The 23,017-nt window shown below is 38.0% G+C and overlaps 1 protein-coding gene across 2 annotated transcripts; it reads left to right on the forward strand.

Moving 5' to 3' along the window:
- The first annotated feature begins 1,666 nt into the window (after positions 1-1,666).
- On the forward strand, positions 1,667-21,404 carry drd2l (dopamine receptor D2 like). 2 transcript variants are annotated; one of them, XM_040030469.1, is made up of 8 exons: positions 1,667-2,226; positions 13,383-13,778; positions 15,080-15,189; positions 16,491-16,627; positions 18,175-18,389; positions 18,692-18,775; positions 18,855-19,209; positions 20,575-21,404. In XM_040030469.1, exons 2-8 carry the CDS (start codon positions 13,407-13,409, stop codon positions 20,769-20,771), a joined length of 1,470 nt encoding a protein of 489 aa, XP_039886403.1. In that variant the 5' UTR covers positions 1,667-2,226; positions 13,383-13,406; the 3' UTR covers positions 20,772-21,404. The 2 variants fall into 2 exon arrangements, with proteins under 2 accessions (XP_039886403.1, XP_039886402.1); XM_040030468.1 differs by lacking the exon at positions 1,667-2,226 and having other exon boundaries at positions 12,849-13,778.
- Positions 21,405-23,017: the final 1,613 nt, after the last annotated feature.

The raw sequence follows: 23,017 nt of genomic DNA on the forward strand, positions 1-23,017 counted from the left end.
TAAATAATACTAATAAAAACATAAAAACAAAAGAAAAAAAACCCCACTTGCAATAAAATGTCTTAATGCTCAATCATCCAGGTTGGAAATCCCAAAAAGTTGATTTTGGATGTAGAGTTTTCCCACTGAAAATGCTACATCCAGATAAACAGAATTAGCTTTTTGGGACTTGTAATGGTAAATGGCCGGTATTTGTATAGCGCTTTACTAGTCCCTAAGGACCCCAAAGCGCTTTACACATCCAGTCATCCACACACAGGTGATGGCAAGTTACAGTGTAGCCACCCTGGGGTGCACTGACAGAGGCGAGGCTGCTGGACGCTGGTGCCACCGGGCCCTCTGACCACCACCAGTAGGAAACGGGTGAAGTGTCTTGCCCAAGGACACAACGACCGAGACTGTCCAAGCCGGGGCTCGAACCAGCAACCTTCCGATTACAAGGCAAACTCCAAACTCTTGAGCCATGATCGCCCCTTTTAGAATAAAAGCAGACATTAGCTATAATAATTAGGCTAAAACAAAACGAACATAATTAGTCCTGCTCTAAAACTGGGCACTTTTTTATGGGATTCTACTGGCATTTTTTTTTCTTTTTTAGGGAATTGGCCCAGGAACTGTGACCTTTTGGAACAAAGTGACCAGTCAGTCAGACTGGTCACAGACTGGTCACTTTGGTGTCGTGGCAACCTCAAGGAAGTTACTGTTCGTAGTTATTTGTTTTTGTTGGCTGAAGATGTTATTAGTTTATATTTAAATGATATATATGATATGATGATCTTATCTGATTCTCCATCTGAATACAGTATTAGTACTGGTATAATGTGGCACACTCAACACTGTTCCAAAGTAATGCATTTGAATACTCAGATTACTTTATTGTTATAACAGGTATTATGCTGTTATCTGTGCTTTAGTTACATTTTCAGATGAGTTCTGTTAAATATGCTTCCACATTTCTTTTCTTGTGACAAAAGACAAAATGCAATATTTCTGTCTCTCCCTGCCTCCTTGGTACACATAAATAATAAATACAATATGAAAAGATAGACTTTAGTACTACTGGAAGGTATGATTGTGTCAGTCAGGTCAACTAATGTGACGGCAGAGAGGACGGGTGTATTCACATCATTCTGTGCTGAGGTTATGAAAAATGTCTCTCGGCTGTTGAGGAGGTTTACATTTTGAAGAAGTACCTACAAGTATTTCCATTACACTGGTTGCAAGGCCTGCTGAGGAGAAGCTTTTTGTTTGGCTGAAGCTGTTTCTCATGAGGTAAATGAACAAGCTTATTCTTACCAGCCTGGTTCTGCTGAAGGTTTCTTCTTGTTAAAAGTTAGTTTTATCTTCACCATGGCTGCCAAATGCTTCCAAATGCATTTTATTGTTGAGGTTTTCTTCTCTTTCTAATATCTTAGGGTCTTTAACCTATAATCTATAATACACACCATGCGGCAAATATTGTGAATTGACGCTTTATAAATAAAATAAAATTGAAATAGAATGAATTACTTTTTAATAGGAGCTTGGAATATAACAACACACCACCCAACACTGGTAACCAACACTGGTAATGCCACCCAACACTGGATAGTAATATTATAGCCCTGATTTCTAGTTCAGTAGTGTTCACCATTTTCTTTCTTAGGGCTGGGTGAATATAAATTAATGGAAAAAATAATAATAAATTAAAAAAATAAATAAATAAACTATGCACTTAACTTACTCTGCATTCATTATTAATCAAATTACCCTGTGCTGTAAACTAAAATAAGCAATTGCAGAAAACAACATTGCGCAAACCACACAGTTAAAATGATAGAACAGAAATATAAATACTAGGCGCGATTTGGTTTTTGCACCGCCCCTTAATATCAACCGGAACCAATGGAATTACAGTCTGTCCGCTGTGAGCGCAAGTTGGCTCTGTGATTTATTTCTTAACTGAAACTGTGAAACCTACACGACCCCCTCCTCTCCTCTTCGTCTTCTTCTCTCCTCAAACTGTTTCCATCGTCCTCCATCTCCTGTCAGACCCCCGCAGCACTGACCCGACAGAGGAGGGGGACTTTACCCCTGATGGTGTTTACGCCCACCGACTGAGGTCAATCTAGGGGAAGGTCTGCCGTAAATTGTTGATTGGATGCCGCGGACGGACAGCCAATTTCTCGCCAGTGCTGTTCCTGAGAGGAGAGCGAAGCTAAATGTGAGCACCTGAAGCACCATAGGGTAAGTAACCGCTTTAAACCAAATTGAAAAGCAGATTTATTCTTTCTTTTTTTTCTTTTTTTTTAATCTTTTAAATATAGAAACCTTTGTCAGTTCAGATAGGACTGGCAGCGTCTTAAGGGGAACTTGTTGCCATGCTTTCAACGCTTTTCTGTGATTTTTCATGCTTTTTCTTGGTTCCAATATACAAGATTGACAAGTTCGTTTTGCGGATGAACGCCAGCAGGGGCATGGTGACATTTTATTTTTGAAATAAAATCACGGCTTGGATTTTGGGTTAATACGTGTTTGGAGTGTATAAGTGCTTATTACCCGGAATTCAAAATAAAGTCAAGGCATGCCTCAAAAGGTATGTCTCGTATTATTGCTCATTTAATGCTTTAATTTTTTTTTTCATAAATACACTGAAGTTTTCCTGTTTCCGTTATTAAAATAATAATAATAATAATGATGCTGATTGCAAAAACTACATATTCATTCGCTCTGTTCCATAATAGTCCTGTCAAAGAAAGTCTTATAAAGACTCCAGTAGCTGTATGATTCACAGTATGTACATTTTATATAGTTTACATTCTTTTTTTTTCTGCCGATGTATTTTCAGATATGTCGGTAAAAGATGTTTGTAATGTTATTTTAGCCTGTCACTATTCTTCTATAGGTTGCTTGAAATTGTGAATTTATTTACTCACCTTAGTTTGTTATTGGAGAGTCTGAGCATGATTGTCAACTTTACCATATTTTCATTTATTATAGGTTTTTTTTGTTTGTTTGTTTTTTTACCTCAGTCTTCGCGTGTTGCAGAAATAAAATCAACTTGCCTCCAAATGAATTGCAGAAACAGATCTTACTGTAAATCTGAAGTTCTCATTTGGGATACCCTCTAGTGGTTGCAAAGTGGCATTATATTTGTTTAGAGTTCTCTCAACAGCTGAAGGGTGTGTTTCAGTAATGCTGTATTCCCTCAAATGTGCATTTTAGAATGGTGAAAATTTGTAGATTTGACAGGGGACAGGTGGTTAAGTGTGTAAACAGGAGCAAACCCTGGTTATGTCTACACTTTAAATGTTTGTGCCATATGGGCACTTTGACAAATCAAATTTGACTCTTAATGAAATGGAGAGGATGCTGTTATCAGTCTGTTCACACTGAAACTGTTTATCCTCAGCAGTCGCTTAGAAGTGGCTTCCAAACGCTGCAGTGTCTCATTTTAAATAAAAGATGGAGAAGATGTCAAATCGCTTCTTGAATAGAAGATGTTTGTTTTTGGTGTGGAGCGTCACCCGGGGATCACATCTTCTCATGCAACACTCTCATGTGCCACATTGGTGCAAATTATTCCTTCTCCCACTTGCTAATCAATTTATTGGTATTTCTACCACACACAAGATTCTTATTACTTATTGACTGACCATATATTACCATAAGGGGGCTGTGAATCTTTATTGCAGCACTAATATACTAATGACTTCTTTAACTAGAGTTAAAGTTTCCTTCTTAAACAAGCTAACAAATCGAAATCAAACCTCTCTCTCTCTCTCTCTCTCTCTCTCTCTCTATATATATATATATATATATATATATATATATATATATATATATATAAATTTTCTTTCGTGGCTCAATTAAGTACTAAAGATGATTTTTTTTTCTCCACTGTGTAACAAAATACACAAATAGACCATGCTGTGGTTTTATTTGTTTCCAAAAGTCAATAACTGCTCCTTAAAAACATATGAAAAAAGGAGGCAAGGGAGTTCAGGGAGTAATTGGGAGCTGAAGTAGGGTTAAGACGCTGAATATTTACTGGCCTCATCTCAGCAGAGAGCTGATTATACTGCAGCTGAACATCCGTACCATTCCCAGTGGCTGGGACTTGTTCCTCCCTCTCAGTGAAAGAAATAAAAGATTTATAGCAGGCTAACTCACAGCCTTAGCAAAGCTGAGAGAAAATTTGAACGCATATTTTTTTTTTCTTTCTCTTCTTTGCGTATTTTTTTGCCGTTGAATTGGGGGCAGGCAAGGCCAAGAATGTAATAGACCTGTCAAGCATCTCCAGAGAGGAGCAACCAGCAGAGGAAGAGAAACAGGAGATTGGGCAGGAGGAGAGGGAGATAAGATAGAAAAGGGCTTGTGAATGTTACTGAGTTGGGACGACAAGGGCATCACTCAGCATGGTTTTGAAAGAGTGAGCTGATTAAATAATGTAGTAAAACTGCTACTTGGAATCTGATTACATAGCCCACAAAAAGTAACAAACTTGACTGTTGCAGCAACAATTGGGTATCATTAGTTCATAATATTTAAAAAAAAAAAAAAAAAAAAGAAACATCTGTTACCTGTGCTTACTTTTCCCTGTTAATTAGAGTCAAACTAAACTAAATGTAACCTGCAGGATCAATTTACTGATGTCTTTTCACATCAGTCTCATTACATCCTATAGCGCACCATATGGGAAAACAGGTTTCCATCCATGTTTAATTATGCATTTTAACTCATGAATGTTTAAACATGTGGTCCATTGAAGCACTCATGGCCCAAATGTGGAGCCTGAGTCTGGGTTGGGGGCAGATGAGATGAAGCTGGTTACTTTGTCTTAGTTCATAATAAAACAGTTGAAAAACCACCACAGTAATCTAAATTAAGCTCACTAATAAAAAAGAGATTAATCAGATTTTGAATTAATTTCCCTTTTTAAATTGGCTCTTGCTTTATTTTACATGTAGTGGCCTCACACGTTTTTATCTCCAAGCGCATTGTGTCTGTTTGATGCTTCTTTCTGAATTTGAAATGTATAACTCTGCTTTTTAGTGCAACCATGTTTTCTCACAAAATCTTCTATGAATGTGAGAGAGCGAGGTTTCATGTTGCTCAGACTCAGTTTACACATCATGGATGTGAATCTGCACAAAGTAAATCAAGGTTTTAATGAGCAACACTGTCAAAGGTGCTGCATCATAACAGCTGCTTGAATCGCAGCTGAGTGTTTTTTGGCTTCTGTGTTTTTAGCAAGAAACATCTGGGGTGTCTCACTTTGTTGCTTCTTGCACGAACATAACTGTCTCATTACAGTTTGACAAATGCGCTCAAATTCTTAAATCAGGATTAGATACTTCTGCGGTACAAATCTGAAAACCACCACATTGTTAACTTTTTATCTGGAAACAACTTTAATTTTTGTTGTGATACTCTTAATTGTATTAAGGTAAGTCAAATAAGACGTCTTTCACTACAATAATATTAACTGGAAAGGATTTCAAACCAACTTCCACTTTTTCTACACTTTTTCACTTTTTTTATATTTCCATTTTCAATGCTTTGTGGCATTGCTCATCTGTGTTTGTCAAAAATAGGGTGCATGGTGGTGCAATGGTTAGGACTGTTGCCTCAAAGCAAGATGATCCTGGGATTGATTCCAGGATTCGTGGCTGTGTTGAGTTTGGATGTTCTCCCTGTGTCTGTGTGAGTTTCTTCAGGTACTCTTGTTTCCTCCAGCAGTCCAAAGATGTGCACATAAGGTTAACTGTTGATTCTAAAGTGGCCGTAGGTGTGAATGGCTCTTTATCTCTCTGTGTTAGACTGGTAATATGTACAGTGTATGGCTCCTCTCACCCTGGGATATGCTCTAGCCCAGTTGCAACCCTGAATTTGATTAGGAGAAGAGGATGGATGCTTTTCTGGCTGTAATTGTCATTTATAGTGAGTAAATACACTCACAGGACACTTTATGAAGCACACATAACTAGTAATGGCCTTAATCCTTTGTGGTAGGGATTCAACAAGGTGTTTAAAACATTCCTCGGAGATTTTGGTCCATATTGAGATGATGGCATCAGACAGTTGCTGCAGATTTGTCAGCTTCACGTCGATAATGTGAATCTTCCATCTGAGTACAGTGAACCCATAGTAATGTTCAAGAAACCAGTTTGAGATGATTTGAGCTTTGTGACAAGGCATGTTGTCCTATTTGAAACAGAAGATGGATCTGGCTAAAAACAATACTTAGTATGCTGGGGCTTCAAGATTAAATGCTCTTCTGCTGCCTTGGTTGTAACAACTGGTTATTTGAGTTACTGTTATCTTCCTCTCAGCTCAAAGCAATCTATTCTCATCTCACCTCTGTTATCAACAAGGATTTTTTTGCCCAGAGAGCTGTCCTTATTGTATATTTTCTCTTCTCAGATTGTTCTCTAGAAAGTCTGGGACCAAAACCCATTCCACATTCAAAGTCATCTTTCTTCCTCATTCGGGTGTTCAGTTTGAACTTCAGCCGGTTGTATTAACTTTGCTTCTATATCTAAATGCATCGAGTTGCTGCCATGTGATTGGCTGATTACATAGCTGTGTTGACGAGGACTTGAATTGCTGCACAAATAAAGTGGCCAGTGAGCATAAATAAAAATGAATCAGAGAAAATATACACCACTGGGACAAAGTGATAAGCTTAGAAGTTACTTTATCATTTCAATTCAAGATGATAAATATGCAAGTTATACAAACATCCATTTCCAGAAGTTGTCGAGCTTGTACTAAGTGGGAACCTTAGGGAACCAGGCTGCTGTATTTATATATGCATGGTTTGCTTTTCTCTGTGAAAAAGAGTTTATGCTAGCAGACATGATTGCACGGTAATGTGAAGTAAAACCAATGCACTGATTAATGGCGGCCTTTTAATTCCAATCACTGAAATCTGCCCAATTTATCACTTTAGTTTGGCAGTAGGTCAAACAACATGTACTAGACAGAGCCAAATAGGCGTACTTATTCATAATTTTAACCACTAAGGCTCTCTTTTTGTATCCTGCTTGTATTTTTTACATTTTAATTAATATCTTGTTATGTTTCACATTGCAGAAGTTGACTGTTTTATGAGAAAATGGTTGAGACATCAGTGGTATTCACAAACAATGAAATAAATAATATAAAATAATGAATAAAAATAATCTTTTCAGAAGTTTATAAAAATGTTTAATTTCAAATAAATCTTTTATTGAATGTTAATTTTATGTTGCTTTTCTTAGATAGGCGTGTTTTTGGACATAAATGTTCTTCATAGGGATTTTTACACAAAGATATTCATTAAAAATAAACAGTTCTTATAATTACATCTTCTTATCATCACAAATTGGAAAAATACGGAATGAATACATATGTATGTCTTGCCCAGACATCTTCATGAAAATACATTTTTGAGTGAATAGGCATGTTAGAGTTAATGAAAGGCCATTATCTGGGTTTATAGAAGAATCTGTCATGGTCACATGGAGTTTTCATGTTTTCATCAATGTTTTTATCAATCACACATTAATTATGATTTTAGGCTCTGAGGCACATTTTTTTCACCACTCTGTTGCAGTAGGTGCAACATTTTAAATTTTGGTATTATTTTTCCCAGCTATCAATGTGATGTGCTCCCTCTCTTAAAACGACATAGCTGAACATAGCTGATTCTTTACACTATGATGCATCTTTAGCCCAAGGTCTCACTTTGTGTTTGGATTGCAAGACAGGAATTACTTTGCTTAAAAACAGGAGATAATTCTGTGACTAAAGCTTCTGGGAAATGTTTATGTTGTGATTAGATTGTTAGTCATGAAATATTCCTCGCAAGTTAAATCTTTTTCTTGATAATTTGTGTTAAAAGTATTCGAGGTTCAATGTAACTTTTGTAGTTCAGTTCAAGAAAAAAATAAAATAAAATAAACAATCAGTTGCTTGGGACAAAATATGCCCCAGCATTGTTTGAAGACTTCATCTTCTCATTCTTATTATTGCAGTGCTTCAGCAGCTTTACATAAGCACTGCAGTCTGTCACTGGCAAATAGCTTTTTTCCTAGTTTTGCACTCTGTCTTGGGGCATCTTGCTCTTTGATGTTTTTAAACTAATTTGTGAAAGAGACTGAGGTGAGATGAGCTGGGTTTACAGTTGCTCAAATATGACTGCAGGAAAGTTGTTTAGTTTTGAAGAACAAATGTTTTAATTAAATATTCTTGCTTTAAGTGTTTGGTGTTGAGAGAGTGAGCTCAAAAACAGGTAAAGATGTCAAGGAAATTGGCTAAGAATCTGTACTGCAAACAGGTGATTCTCTAGTGAGAAAGTGAAGATTGCAACTAAAGAGTTTTTCCATGATCTGTCAATCATCTTATTGCAATTTATGTTGCAGCTGATTCTACACACACACACACACACACACACACACACACACACAACACAACACACACACACACACACACACACACACAAATACAGAGGTTACAGTGGGTCAGATCAATCCAGAACAGCAATCTGACAATTTCAGTTAATGAGCAATAAAATCTGATAGGCAGGCTAACACATACTGTCGAATGAATGAATTTTTCATGTGCTTCCAGTGACTGCACGGAGATAGTTACTCAGTAATAAGAAAATAATGACATCCCATGGCCTGCTTACACATAGAGCACATCATGCAGATATAAACTTGTGGTTGTGGTACTTCAGTATATAGGCAGAAGAGGTGCCTTTTTAAAGTGGCAGGCACATTCTGAGTGGGAAAAACATGTTATTGTGAAACCCTGAGTGATACAGAAAATTGTAAGAAAGAGAGGACAGGGGAGGGAGATGAAACTATTTTCAAAGGAAAGGACTGCAATTTTATAAACTGGATTTTAAAATCTTATGTCATGTGCTAATTCATTTTGGAGTTTTTAAACCAGATTTTAGATCTATGCATGATCTGTTGCTGAATCAAGTTTCTTTTGGAATGTTTTGAAAAACTAACTGAATCATAGTAATTTTGTGTTTGCATAAAATATGTGTTAAGAAGTTTAGTGCAGGTTAAAAAGGTTAGTGATGTGCTGTGTAGGACTGGCGCTGGGCTGGCTCCCTTGCACCAGTTAGGCTAAATCAAGGCTAAAAGACAGAAATTTAATTCAAGGTGATAATGTTGCTTAGATGTACTCACCAAACCCACCTTTTATACTATTCATATTGTCAAGGGGGTTGGAAATTTGCCATATAGATCTCTGATTGTATCTTGTGAAATCAATCACATGAGATGTCTTTAGATGCTGTTGCCAGTGGTTTGTCTATTGATTTGTTCAGTTGAACTTGTCTAGGATATGGGTTGATTAACAATGCAGAGTAGAGGTCAGAGTCAGTCAGTAATTGCAATGTGATGCACATGACGGAGCGGGTGGTGCTAAGGTGGTAAAAGTCTCACTTAATTCATTCATGGACTAACAAGAAAATTCAAACTGTGATGCTGCCAGTCAGTAGTCCGTTTCAACTTCCTGTTGCCGATAAATATTTCATGCAGCTTTTTGCATGCTGTCGTACAGCCTCTGTGTTTGAGTGTAACAGAAGAGAGCCAAAGACTTGTAAGCGAGGGGAAGAGAAGTTCTTATATATCTATGTCATGTCTCCTCTCTGCAAAAAGACATCAGTACCAGGCTACTAATCGCATGTTTCAAAGAAAAGGCTAGTTTAGATGAGATGTGTTGTTACTAATGTTTTCATTAATTGAGCGTATTGCGTTCCTTCTTTTGTCTAAAGCTAAATATTTGTCTGTTTTAGTAAATGACAAAGCTAAGGTTGTTCTCTGCAACAGACTCCCTCTGGAATTGGTTTTAAGATTTTTTTCTGCAACAAAAACAACAGAAAAAGTTCTCTTTCTGTTTCAAATGGGTTTAAAATTCATTTATACTCATTTGCTGTGTCTAATAGCCTGCTGTTTCATGAGTCGTGGCTATGTTTTGAGATCTCAGATGTCATTTTATTTTTCCCAGCTATCAATGTGATGTGCTCCCTCTCTTAAAACAACATAGCTGAACATAGCTGAACATAGCTGAACATAGCTGAACATAGCTGAACATAGCTGATTCTTTACACTATGATGCATCTTTAGCCCAAGGTCTCACTTTGTGTTTGGATTGCAAGACAGGAATTACTTTGCTTAAAAACAGGAGATAATTCTGTGAATAAAGCTTCTGGGAAATGTTTATGTTGTGATCAGATTATTAGTCATGAAATATTCCTCGCAAGTTAAATCTTTTTCTTAGTAATTTGTGTTAAAAGTATTCGAGGTTCAATGTAACTTTTGTAGTTCAGTTCAAGAAAAAAATAAAATAAAATAAACAATCAGTTGCTTGGGACAAAATATGCCCCAGCATTGTTTGAAGACTTCATCTTCTCATGCAGTCTGTCACTGGCAAATAGCTTTTTTCCTAGTTTTGCGCTCTGTCTTGGGGCATCTTGCTCTTTGATTGTTTTGAGATCTCAGATGTCATTTTATGGTAAGGATTAGGGTGCGGCTCATGATTAAGATCGTCATCAGTCGACACTACTGGGTTGTAAACCACATTCAGCAAACAATAAATTCTTTTGATGGCACACAAATGAGTGTTACATGTCATTTCAGGATACTGGGGTGCTGAGTCTAATGATTCCCCTAAAAACAAAGATTCCTAAAGAACATGCTTGTCATTTGCATCTTTTTACAGAACGTAACCTGCCACCAGATTCAGTGTGACATTAGAATAAAGTCTTCACATGAAACCCAATTGACAGGGTTTTTTTCTCATAAAGATTGTAACATTATGATGCAAAACTTGTGCAGCAAAAATCAATTTCTCAGCACTTCATCTGTATGCTGACAACAATCCGCATTTCTTCCCCCCAAAAATATGGAGCATTACTTTATTTCTGAGCAGTTTCTCATGAATTATTCTGTACAGCCCACAAACTGGGTTTGAGCGACAGCTTGCACAAACACCCTACTCCTGATGGCCCTTTGGTCAAAAGAATTGCACCGTTCTTAGTTCACCCTTCAAATTGAATTACATCAACTAGTTGTGGATTACAGTACCACTGTGCATCAATATCGCCAAAGGGAGAGCATGGCTTATAGAGAGCAGTCAGTGAGTAATGCATCCTAAAAATACAAACAAAAACGAGGCAATTAATAAACTAATGTTTTCACACAGCTCACCCAACACACTGATGCATGCATTGCACATGTGGATTAGTGTTTCTCTCACTGACCTAACATCAATAATTCTTTTTATGCTATGGACAGGTTATGTAGGTAAAACCTTTGTGTATTGAACACTGATAATACATACATAATTGATCAAATATGACTGACTGTGTTAAATCTTTCATGGGTGGAAGGCATGTCAGAACAAACAGAATACTGACTCAGTGATGAGCATCCATGCGGCTTATAAATGCTATAAGCTGTCACAGTGCAATTATAGTTTATATATGAAGTGTGTGTGTGTCTCGTCATTAATTCAGAAGCATGCTGGTCAGTGAGTATCAGGATGTTCAGTTAGTATTACATTACACATGTAAGTGGTAAGTAGTTCTTCTATAGCACTCTCCTCTACTAAAAAGGCTTTAAACAAAATACCTCATTTACACAAGCACTTTTTTCCTACACTTAAGTGCTTTCTAGCAAATACTCTGATGGATGGTTTGGAGAGCAACTTGTGGTTCAGTATCTTGCACAAGCATACTGCATGCACACTGAAGCAGGCAGGAATTGAACAATCGATCTTCCAATTAGTAGATGGCTTGCTTTAACTCGTGCGTGTCTAATTTCTCCTATGCGTTTACATGAAAGGTGTCATGTTGGCAGCAACGAATCAATCTAAAAGCTGAATTCATGGATCATATTACTCTTTTTCCACAGAAAACACAGAGACATTATCCTATGTTCCAATGGTTGCAGTTTAGTGGTGTAAAAGAGTTCAAGCAGCAGATTAGAATGAAGTACACTAACATTTTATACAGTTTCTACAGCATCAAACTAATTTGAACGTATTCCTCTGACAGTGCAATGCACAGTTTGTGTTTCATGTGGTTTTAGGAAGCTACACATATAAAAGGTACACCCCCAGCAGAGAATCTATATCACACTTAAAACATGCTGTAAATAAAAGAATTAGTGAAAACGTGGGGTGGGGCTTCCATCTGATTTTTAACCCCCTCGGACCGTAACCTGCTCCTGACTGTTTTAGTTTTTGCTCTGGCAGCTGCAGACTTCCTGTTGTTTAAGAGTTTGAGAGTAAAGATTGAATATAAAAACAGATTTGAAACATAGGTTTGGTAAAAATTTGATCACATCACCAATTACAGTGTGGGGTTTGTGTTTTAGGATCATATATTAATGCTTACAGAACAATACATTTTTTGCTGCCAAGAGAAAGAAAATCAAGGAATAAAGTTGGGTCTCATAGTTAATATTTATTACTGACAGCCATTAGAGAAACACAAAGAGATGCTGCTTTGTAGTTTGGGCCTCAGATTTCTTAATTCATATACAGACATAAACCCAGAATGATTTGCAGTATTTTTAAAACTGTCTTTGCATAATTTTTAACCCTGTAAGACCCAACCTATCAACAGCCAGAAAATTCTAATTCTTTGGAATTTAGATGTTTATTAACCCTTATAACAAAATCCACAATTTCTTTTTGCTGTATCATGTTGCGTATGATATATTTTTATTACATATATATTATATATTTTTTTGTATCACATTTGATACATTGGGCATTTTTGGCAACTTTTTGTTAAAAACAATGTTAATTTTAGACAAAAAAGGAGAATTTTATCCATAACATTTTGAAAGTATGGCAAGTGTTGATCATGTTGATGAGATAGAGGTCTCAGAAACTCATATATCATATATGATACAAAGGGCATTATAGGGTTAAGTGGAAGTTGATTGTCTGTGATATAAATAATATGATTAGCTAAATAAGTTTTCCTTTTTACAAGAAAACATTGCGTAGCACCTTTTCTGGCAGCATAACTCTGTCATCACTGTCACCATAACCACCTGCAGACAGCAGCGGGAAGAAATCCAGGCAATAATGGGAGCGTCAAAACTAACTAATTAAAAACTAACATAAAAAACTGAGTGTGCAGTATTGTTACTTCCAATGCTTTTCCTTTACTCTGTGCCCTTTGTGTGGTTACAAAGCTGTCTGTCTGAGGTGAGACCAAAGACAAAGTTCCAATAATAAGCGTTCCTTCGTTCTCCTTTCCTGTCAGAAAAAGTAGCCACTCGTCTTTGGATCTATTTTAAAAGACAGAATCAAATGCACAGTGGGCCATGAAGGGCCCCACAGTAATTATGTTTCTCCTGCTTTTTTGTGTCATTAATTTTCAGCCTGACCATGTTCACTGGAGCAAGATGACTTTACCCAACAAGTTAGACAACACCTCCTCTCCCTCCTTCCCTCTCTCTTCCCTTGAACATAATTTCTCTGTCTATGTCACCAATGACCCCTCGTACTCCCCCATATCCTTCCCCACATCCTCTTCCTCTTTGCTGACTTCCACCAACTGCACCAGCTCTGCTTCACCCTACTCTCCGCCATACAACTTCTATGCGGTGCTGTTAGTCCTCCTGATCTTCTGCGTGGTGTTTGGTAATGTGCTGGTGTGCGTGGCGGTGTCTCGAGAACGTGCCCTGCAGACCACCACCAACTACCTCATCGTCTCACTGGCTGTTTCTGACCTGCTGCTGGCCACACTGGTCATGCCTTGGGGCGTTTACCTGGAGGTGTGTGCACTTGTGTTTGTTTTCCCTTCTTTTCTTGTTTAATTTTTTGTGGTTCAGAAGAAAGACAGAAAAAAGAGAGAAGATGCAATGGAAATCAAGAGGATAAGAGTGTTCGGTAGTTTTCAGCCTTTTTCGAACAAACACAAAGCAAATGAGAGCAGTAATATATTAGATAATCAGCAGAAAAGTTAGTTTTCTGCTGAAGAATATGAGCCGACTGATAACCAGCCTTCCAGAATTTCACATATGCTCTTTTGTCCAGCTTTGTATAGTAATTTCAGTAGCTTTGGTTTGTGGACTGCTGGTTGAAAATGAACAATACAAATACATTTTTGTTAGTATGAAGTTAACAGAACAACATTATGGATAAGATTGGTATGGTAATCAAGACAATAATAGGACTTATTAATAATGCGCATATTCTTTTGGAATAACCTGTCAGGTCTTCTCACATTTTGTTTGCCTTTTGTGTTTTATTAACAAAAGGGGAGAAAAGCTTCCCTTGTGTATCTTTGCTTATTATGCTTCCTTTGTTTTAATTCTATTTTTTTCTTTCCTTCTGTTAGTTATTCTGCTTGATTTTTTTTTTTTTTTTTTAATTCTGAAATTTGTCTTAGTTGTCATCAGTTCTCTGGGCACTTTCTGTCCTACCACCTCCCTTTGTTTGTCCTGAGTTTAATTAAAGTTATCTTTTTGTTTGTGTAGGTGCTGCCTCTGTGTTCTGTATATTGGGTCCTCTTTTTGAACTTCAAACAACACAAAAATACCCACTCACATTTACAAGATCAGTCAACGTAATGTTACATGGTTCCTTATCTTTATTTTATTATAACCTACTCAAAGAAAGATTGAATCAATAAGTGTTTTGGCATTTTTGGCTATTAAATAACACATACCTTTGTCACATATCAGATTGGCTATTGATTATATCACTGATTAATTATTTAATAATTATAAATACTGTTACTCTGTTTTAGTCAAGAATAATAATCCTTTGGTGCACAGCAATCACTGTTAGAGTGCAAAATACTTATTTCTGCATTATTTACTAGGTAAACACAAATCCTTTGTCTTTTTCTTTTTGACAGTCTTTTTAGTTAAATTTCAAAAGGAAGTAATGATCTTTATTAAACTATTAAAACTTAAATTAAATATTGAATTATCCAATAAGAAGCAAAAGTTTGAACCAGCCTGGTTAATATTGATGTGCTGCACATGAATAAAAATGTACAAAACGTGATACCAGGTTAAAAAAATGAAAGTGAGTTATGAGTGAGTAAAACTCATTTGCTTTGTTGAAGGTGGTAGGAGAGTGGCGATTCAGCCTCATCCACTGTGACATCCTGCTCACCCTGGACGTCATGATGTGCACAGCCAGTATCCTCAACCTCTGCGCCATCAGCATCGACAGGTGGACGCTTGCCTAAAAATTACTCTCACATTATCACCTTTACTGCTTGTTTGTTCTCTTTTCTCTTTGTGTCTCCTCTTATTGTTGAGCTCACCTCACTTCTATTCTAACAATTTATCTTCCTCTTGAGAATTCCCTTTCAGCAGGAGAACAAGTTATTCTGTTATAAACTATTTGAAATTATATAAGTCATTTTTAACCAAATAACATGACAGTAAATCAGTATGGTATTTCTTCCACCTAATCTTGACCTTTATATTTTTTTTTGGCTGGGTTACGCAAATAAACGCTAACCAAAGAGCATGCATATACATACATTACCTATACAAACCCCACTAAAAACTGCATTGCCATCATCCAGCTGTCACTGAGTAGCCAAATAAAAACTTCTTTCTGCTGCAGTCATCTATCTGTCCACCTTGTAATGACAGGTTTTCACAGTTGCGACCCTAATTAGTATTTGCTTTAGTGGAACCATATAAAAAACCTGATTAAGTGTTCCACCTCACCTGATGCTCTCTTAATGGTCCGGCGAGAGGTGGCCAGACACCCAGCGGGCAGACAGTCTGCAATTGGGTCCTAATTCTTCTGACAAAGTAACACATTTAGACTGCACCACTTTGGTCTTGTGTAATTTGTTATAGCATCTAAGGATAGTCTCTAAATTGTTTTTGTTGAATCCACAGAGAGTAATTTATATATAATTCAGTAGCAAAGCTGTCAGGGCTTAAAGCCCCCAAAGTGACACATTACAAGGACACAGGGGTGAGGTAAAGTGCTGTGATTTAATTAACTCGAGCACTTTGTATGCAAAGTCATCCAGTGTATTCTGCAAAACAAGAAATAGGACAAATCTAGATAATGATTGTGCAGCTAGTGTGGAGTCATTATTTTGTATTTTACTTTAGGCTTCATGTTCCAAAATTGAACTTTGCTATTTGGGCTGTTTGGGACCTGATGAATGTAAAAACAAAGAATTGCCTGATTTTTATATTTTACCTGATTTTTGTTTCTGACAAAAATGAAATCCACATATGAGGGCATTTGTTTTCAATTTTGATTGAACAGTGGCAGCATAATGTCCTTGTAAATGGATATCAGGCCCTTGTGGAGCAACATTTAATATTTTGGTCTACACAACCCAAAATGTGATGTCCACATATGTGGACGCCAGGTCCTAGGACATCAATTAGGTGCAGAAATGCATTTGTTTCCTCTGCATTGACGTGCATGTCAAGACACAACCATAAGTGAATGTGTAGGAGGCACGTTAATGTGTCTGTGTGTATGTATTGTTGCAGATATACAGCGGTGGCAATGCCATTGCTCTACAACACCAGATACAGCTCCAGGAGAAGGGTGGCGGTGATGATTTCGGTTGTGTGGTTCCTTTCTTTTGCCATCTCCTGCCCTTTACTGTTTGGGCTGAACAACACTGGTAAAGGGTCATCTGATACTTTTTGACTTTTTCAGTGCTCAGCTGTAAATTGTTTTCTTTAAAATTATAGAACTGTTTCTTTTTTTTTTTTTAATACAAAAACAGTCTTTCCAAACTGTCTTTAAATTTGATTATTCGTCTTTTAAAAATATAATGCTGTGACATTTCAATATGTTGGCATCATCAATGGTTAAAATTGTCTCACAGTAGTAGCAGTAGGGAAGGTGCCCAGCAGCTAACCTTATTGGAGAGCTATGAGGTAGAGAAGCATAGTCCAGCTCCACCTCTAGGTACAGGCAGACCCCCACCTCCTTATCTATAAACACTGGGAATTGGTGCTGTCTAGTCCATTTGACTCTGCAGTGAGCACGAGTTGGTGATGAAGGACTTCAGCTTTCAAAGCACTCACACTGAACTCAAAGGCGGCCACTTGAGAATAAGTGGGGAAACATAGAGTAATGCGAGGGTGAGCAAGAGGCATCCGGCAGCCTCAGTTGTGGGTCCAAATGCAGCAAGATACCAAATGATGTAAGTCAAACTGTGAAAAATATTCTCTCTCCCCAGAAATGTGTTGCTCGTAGATTACAGCATGGCATTTGAAAGGTGCTCTGTGCATTGCTTTTCATTCAGTTCCAGTGCCAGCGTTTGAATGTAAAGGATACATTGCATCATTGGTGGCTTGCAAAGCGACCCATGGCTCATGAGTTGGGAGTTCGCCTTGTAATCGGAAGGTTGCCGGTTCGAGCCCCAGCTCGGACAGTCTCGGTTGTTGTGTCCTTGGGCAAGACACTTCACCTACTGGTGTTGGCCAGAAGTGGCGCGACATGGCAGCCTCGCTTCTGTCAGTCTGCCCCAGGGCAGCTGTGGCTACAACTGTAGCTTGCCTCCACCAGTGTGTGAATGGGTGGATGACTGGGTGTGTAAAGTGCTTTGGGGTCCCTAGGCGGGACTAGTAAAAGCGCTATACAAATACAGGCCATTTGCAAATGTAGGTTTGATGAAACTCCAATGAAAACAGCATTTTACTTCATGAGTTAACATTTTTAACATGGTGTTCTTAAAGCGCTCCAAAAAGTTTCAAGATCAAGAAGAAATGAATGAGTTTAATGGTAAATTCAACTGATGGTTATTATAGCTGAAACAGATGACCAAAGTTAACAGCACCTTTAATACAGAATAATTGAATATGTTGTACTCTTCCATACATCTTTACTATGATTATCATAGAGTAGATTTGCCCACCGCCAACCTCAACTGTGCATCAGTGCAACAGAACTGATTCATGTTTCTAAGATGGACTGTTCATCAGTTTTTAGGGTAGCAGAGCCACAGATTCCTATTTAGGATAACTTGAGTGCCATCTCACGTGTCTTTATAATTGCTCTGATAATAGTTAAATTCTGCACCAGTTTAAATCCTAGGTTAACCTCTCTTGCCTTTTGTCTTTGTACTTTACGCATAGACAGATAAATCTTGCAATTATCCCTAAAGGCTTCTGTACTATATCCATTCTTTGCCCCTTTTTCTTTTTTTCTGCTGCGCATTAGCTAATCGTGAAGGCACCACGTGCAGCTTTGCAGACCCGGCATTTGTGGTGTACTCATCTGTGGCCTCCTTCTACGTTCCCTTCATTGTAACATTGCTGGTGTACGCGCAGATCTGCCTGGTGCTGCGCAAACGCGGCAGACGCACTGCCCCGCCACGCAGACACGGTTTGCTTGCGCAAGGTGCGGCTGAAGCAGAAGGCCACCGACACAGGAAGGTAGATTTCATACCAAACTAATGTTTATCAAGCTTGAGTCAAGTTTGAGTTTTCTTCCAGCCATTTTGCAATTGTAACGAGATAGAACGTTTAGATGAAGTCAACAACAGTCTTCATCATATTTGAAAAACACTTTTGTAACTTCAGATACACACACTTCATCTCATGCACAGTGTAATTTCCATAAGATGACACTAGATTCTTGTCCTACCAGCAAATATATTTTACTGTGAGATATCAGTTTCCAGTTCTTTTTTGCATTATCTTTTCTTTTCAGTATACACGGCATTCTTCCATTTCAGAATAAGTGTACACAACCAGAAGATGTGAAGCTGTGCACCCTGATCCTGAGACCTGCCTCTGCAACCCCACAGCGCAAGAAAGTGGTGAGGGTCATAACTTAAGCCAGCACTCAGTCCAAACGGATTCTCTTTTTATTGTCATTTTTATGTAATTCTCACACAGAGCCTGGTTAAAGAGGCGGTGGTTCACCCTCTTGAAGTGGAGCCAGGTCATTTCCTGCCACAGAATGAGCAAGGTCTGGCTCCTCCGCCTCCTCCTCAGGCCTCTTCGAAATCTGGACGACCCCGGATCTCCCTGTCCATCTCGGTTGGACCTGCTCCTGTTCTCCCCTCAACCGTGACACGATCGGCTCTGACACCTCGTCCTCCCACCCTTGAGGATGGCATGAGGGGCCGTGAGGGATGGAGGGAGCGCAGTGCAGGCAAAGAGAAATGGGGCATCACCAAGGAAAGGGTGAGAGGGAGGCTGTCACAGCAGAAGGAGAGAAAGGCGACTCAGATGCTTGCTATTGTGCTCGGTAAGCAGTGGGAAATGCAGACTTATTAATGAGGTGTTCTCTGCACCATGTGTGCATGCTCAATCTTCACTTGTAGTTTATCACACTGTGCACTGGTGCATTCACAAACTCTTTCTACCTGAAAGCCAGACCATTCCTAAGTCTCTACGACATTGTTTTTCAAGATATCCTTCTATATCTAGTGAAGGCACAGAACAAAGTTAATTTAATTTAATTTAATTAAGGCTTATTTATATAGCGTCGATGTGTACTATAAGGTATTCAGTACTGCATCAATCAAGCGACAGAGGTTAATGAGAAGAGAAAACGTAAAACACAGAGAAACAGGACAAAACACAAAACATGAGAGTGATTAGACAAAAATATGATGACATTGATTAATGATATTTCTTTGTTCTTTGTCTCCATGCTTTGTCCTGTTGTATGTTTGTTGTCTTTTTTTGGTCTATGTGTGTGTGCTGGTATATAAACTTGTGGAGAGTGAAAAGAGGTGAGAGTGGAAGAAGTGCTCATGCATCACATTAAGTCCCGCAGCAGTCTAAACCTATAGCAGCATAACTAAAGGAACGTTCATGGATATTTAATCCAGCTTTAACTATAAACTTTATGAAAAGGGAAAGTTTCTTGTCTTATCTTTAAAAGCAGAGGTGTCTGTCTCCTGAGATGGCTCCACGGGAGAGGGTACTCTTAGCTGATTGTAGCTTGTCCCATGTATCATCACATTTGCTCAGATGCCTTCATCTTATTTAGGTATTTTCACAAGTTTGCTGAGATTGCATACAGAGAGCAATAAAAGACTAAATAAAAATTAAACCAAAAATATGGATTAAAACCAGCAATCATGAAATGTTTTTTAATACATAAAAGGTGACTGTAGGTGTTTACTGCACAATAATTCCCTTGAGCCAGTTCTGTATCGCAAAAGGAAATGCAATCACCTTTGGCAGAATGAAGAAAAATCTAGATGAAATGTGTCCCGAGGGCTCTATTCTGAATAACTGAAAATAATTTGATTTCTCCAGATGAACGATTTTAAATGTAAATTTGGAGCAAGTTTTCCTTATTTCAGTGATGAATGTGAACATTCACAGCAGCAGTTTTTATGGCCTTTATTATTTATGACTTCTGACTTGATTGTATTTTTCTCACCAAGCTCATTTGTTGTGTGATTTATGAGATTTGGCAGTTCTGACTCTGAAACCGGGATAGATGATATCCTCTGTCTGTGTATTTACTGACTCAGTGGTTTTATGAGGGTGTGCAAATTACAAATGTACAAGTAGACAAGATATTTAATAAATTACATCCTTGAATGATTTCTGTGACACGCAAAGACATAACCCCCGTCTTGTCTTTCTTTCAAAGGTGTGTTCATTATCTGCTGGCTGCCTTTCTTTCTGACCCATGTACTGAAGGCCCACTGCAGAAGCTGCTGCATCTCACCCTCTCTGTACAGCGCCGTTACCTGGCTGGGATACCTCAACAGTGCCGTCAACCCTGTCATATACACCACTTTCAACATTGAATTTCGCAAAGCCTTCATCAAGATCCTGCACTGCTAGTCCAAAAGGATGAGAGGTGTCAGTTGTCCAAAAATAAAAAAAATAAAAAAGCCTGACATCAATTTGAGTTCTGAGGTGAGAAAGAGCTGAGTAAAAAGCAAAGATAAAGAAGTGTGTGGCAGGTTTGATGTGCAGAGATGGGAAGTGAGACAAAAGAGTGGACAGCTGATAAGTCGAAGTGGGACAAACTTTTCAGAAAGTGAATGACAAGAGAAATGTAACAAATAGCTTACACAAGACTGAAGAAAGAAACTAGGAGGCAATCACAAAAAAGCGTGTGACAAGTAGAAGACAGGTACACAAACAAGCGGGAGATATTCAAAGAAAAGAAGACGTGTGCTGCGTTGTACAGATAATACGCTTGTCAAGAGAATTACTGAGGACCGGGAATCTCAGAGCAGCGGCTTGACTCAAAAACTTAGCGTAAGTTGGACTCCAAGAAACGTGACTGTTTTTCCAATTTACTGGAAGACTTGAGTTGTACTTGTATTTTCTTGTATCGTTGACAAAAAGCACCATATCAGTTTACATGTGCTTGTCTTTCCCAGAGGACTGGAATAAGTCAGGGGAAAGGGAGAAAAACAGCTTAAAACTCTGACAGCCAATGATCAATAATATTTCATACCTCTTTTATAAAAATCCCCATTGCATTGTGTAACAATTATTGATTTGGTGACTGAGCAGTAACAGTCAAGACAGCTTTCATGCATTTTAATATGTACAGTTCTTGCTCTAAATAAGTTGCTTATAAATGTAAAGGTGAGTGTTGTAAATAGTTGCTTTAAAGTTTTGTGGGATGTACAAATAATCAAATAAAAATCATTTTCATCCATTACTTGTGTTGTTTTAAAATCACTACCATCTTATGCAATGGAAAAATATACTTTTTTGTCAAATTACAGTGCAAAAAAAATACAATCACTTCCACTGTATAGGCCAGTCCTTTCCCTACTTTATTGTAAAGTACAACTTACATCCTGTGTCAGTGTCACAGGGATGGTGACTGTGTAAAGTCTTGTGTAGTGAGACAGGACTGTGAAGGCACACTGAGAATTTTGAATGAGCCGTTTTCTAGCAGCTTGGACATTTTTCTGCATATATGTGTGTACTGCTTCTTCTCAAAAGATTTAGGAGAGTTGTGTATTATTTAAAATTTCCCTGGCACTTGCATCCATGGAATATATCTTTTATAGTATTGATTTGACTCAAACACACCCACATTCTGCCCTGAAACATTGTTGAGGAATTGGTTTAATCAAAAATGGGTTTTAATCCATCAGCCATCTGGGGCCATTTCTGTATGTTTTCACTGTGCCTGGGTGGACTCTCTCCAGGTACCCAAGCTTCCGACTACAGTCCAGAGACATGCATGTTAGATTAACTGGTGATTCTAAATTGGGAGGAGTAAATGTCAACATGGTCAGTCTCTCTGTGTTGGCCCTGTGATACACTTGTAATCTGTCTAAGGTGTGCCATGCTGTGAAACCCCAAACTGGACAAATGATCAAGAAAATGAATGGACCATTTGATATTTTAAGAAATATGCATGTTGCTCTTTGTGCTAAGTGTTTATAGGACATGAAAAAGATTAAATCAGTCTGCTTTCCAGCACTTCTGAACACCACAAAGTTTTTTCAGGGAGGTTCATGCATGAACTATTTCTTGGTTCATAACTTTCTGAAATCGCTGCAGGTTACCTGGCCTGAAATAGGATATTGTGAATTCTTCTGATAGCCCGCTAATTATAGTGACTCATTTTCATGACTGCTTTAGTTCAAGGCAACAGGACTACTCATTTAGATTAACCTGGGACCAGCTCTTAAGGCTGCATTGTAGGCTGCTGATAGTTGGTGTGCAGTCCACGACCCCTGTTCACTGAAAGCAGGGGAACAATTTATTATTACCTCCACTGTAACTCCAGCTTACAGCTTTGGCTCTTTAGCCTTTTAGTAGTTTTTACCAAGTGGAAGCGACAGTCACATCAGTCTTCCCATCCACCTCCAATCAAAATATCAAACTCTTTAAACAATAATTTGCATAACCTGTGTTGTAGTGCAATCCTGTTCCTTTAAATCAATAATACCAAGAAGGAAAATCCATTGTGTGAATATTTTCAGTGTTTGATGTAGGAAATTTAGAAAACAAATGACAAATACATGTATCTCTGCAATTACGTGTAGTTAATAAAAGAAATGCTTCAAGATCCAAATTGTCAGAGTTTGGCTGTGATAGAAAAACAAACCGAA

The sequence above is a fragment of the Simochromis diagramma genome, unplaced genomic scaffold (assembly GCF_900408965.1).
Source record: "Simochromis diagramma unplaced genomic scaffold, fSimDia1.1 OVJJ01000361.1, whole genome shotgun sequence".
Lineage (NCBI taxonomy): Eukaryota > Metazoa > Chordata > Actinopteri > Cichliformes > Cichlidae > Simochromis > Simochromis diagramma.

Excerpts from the sequence above, each read along its gene's own strand:
- drd2l (XM_040030468.1), top strand. The coding sequence starts at position 13,326 with ATGAAGGGCCCCACAGTAATTATGTTTCTCCTGCTTTTTTGTGTCATT. Across the intron at positions 13,779-15,079 it reads CTTGGGGCGTTTACCTGGAG|GTGGTAGGAGAGTGGCGATT; the intron begins GTGTGTGCACTT and ends GCTTTGTTGAAG. Across the intron at positions 15,190-16,490 it reads TGCGCCATCAGCATCGACAG|ATATACAGCGGTGGCAATGC; the intron begins GTGGACGCTTGC and ends GTATTGTTGCAG.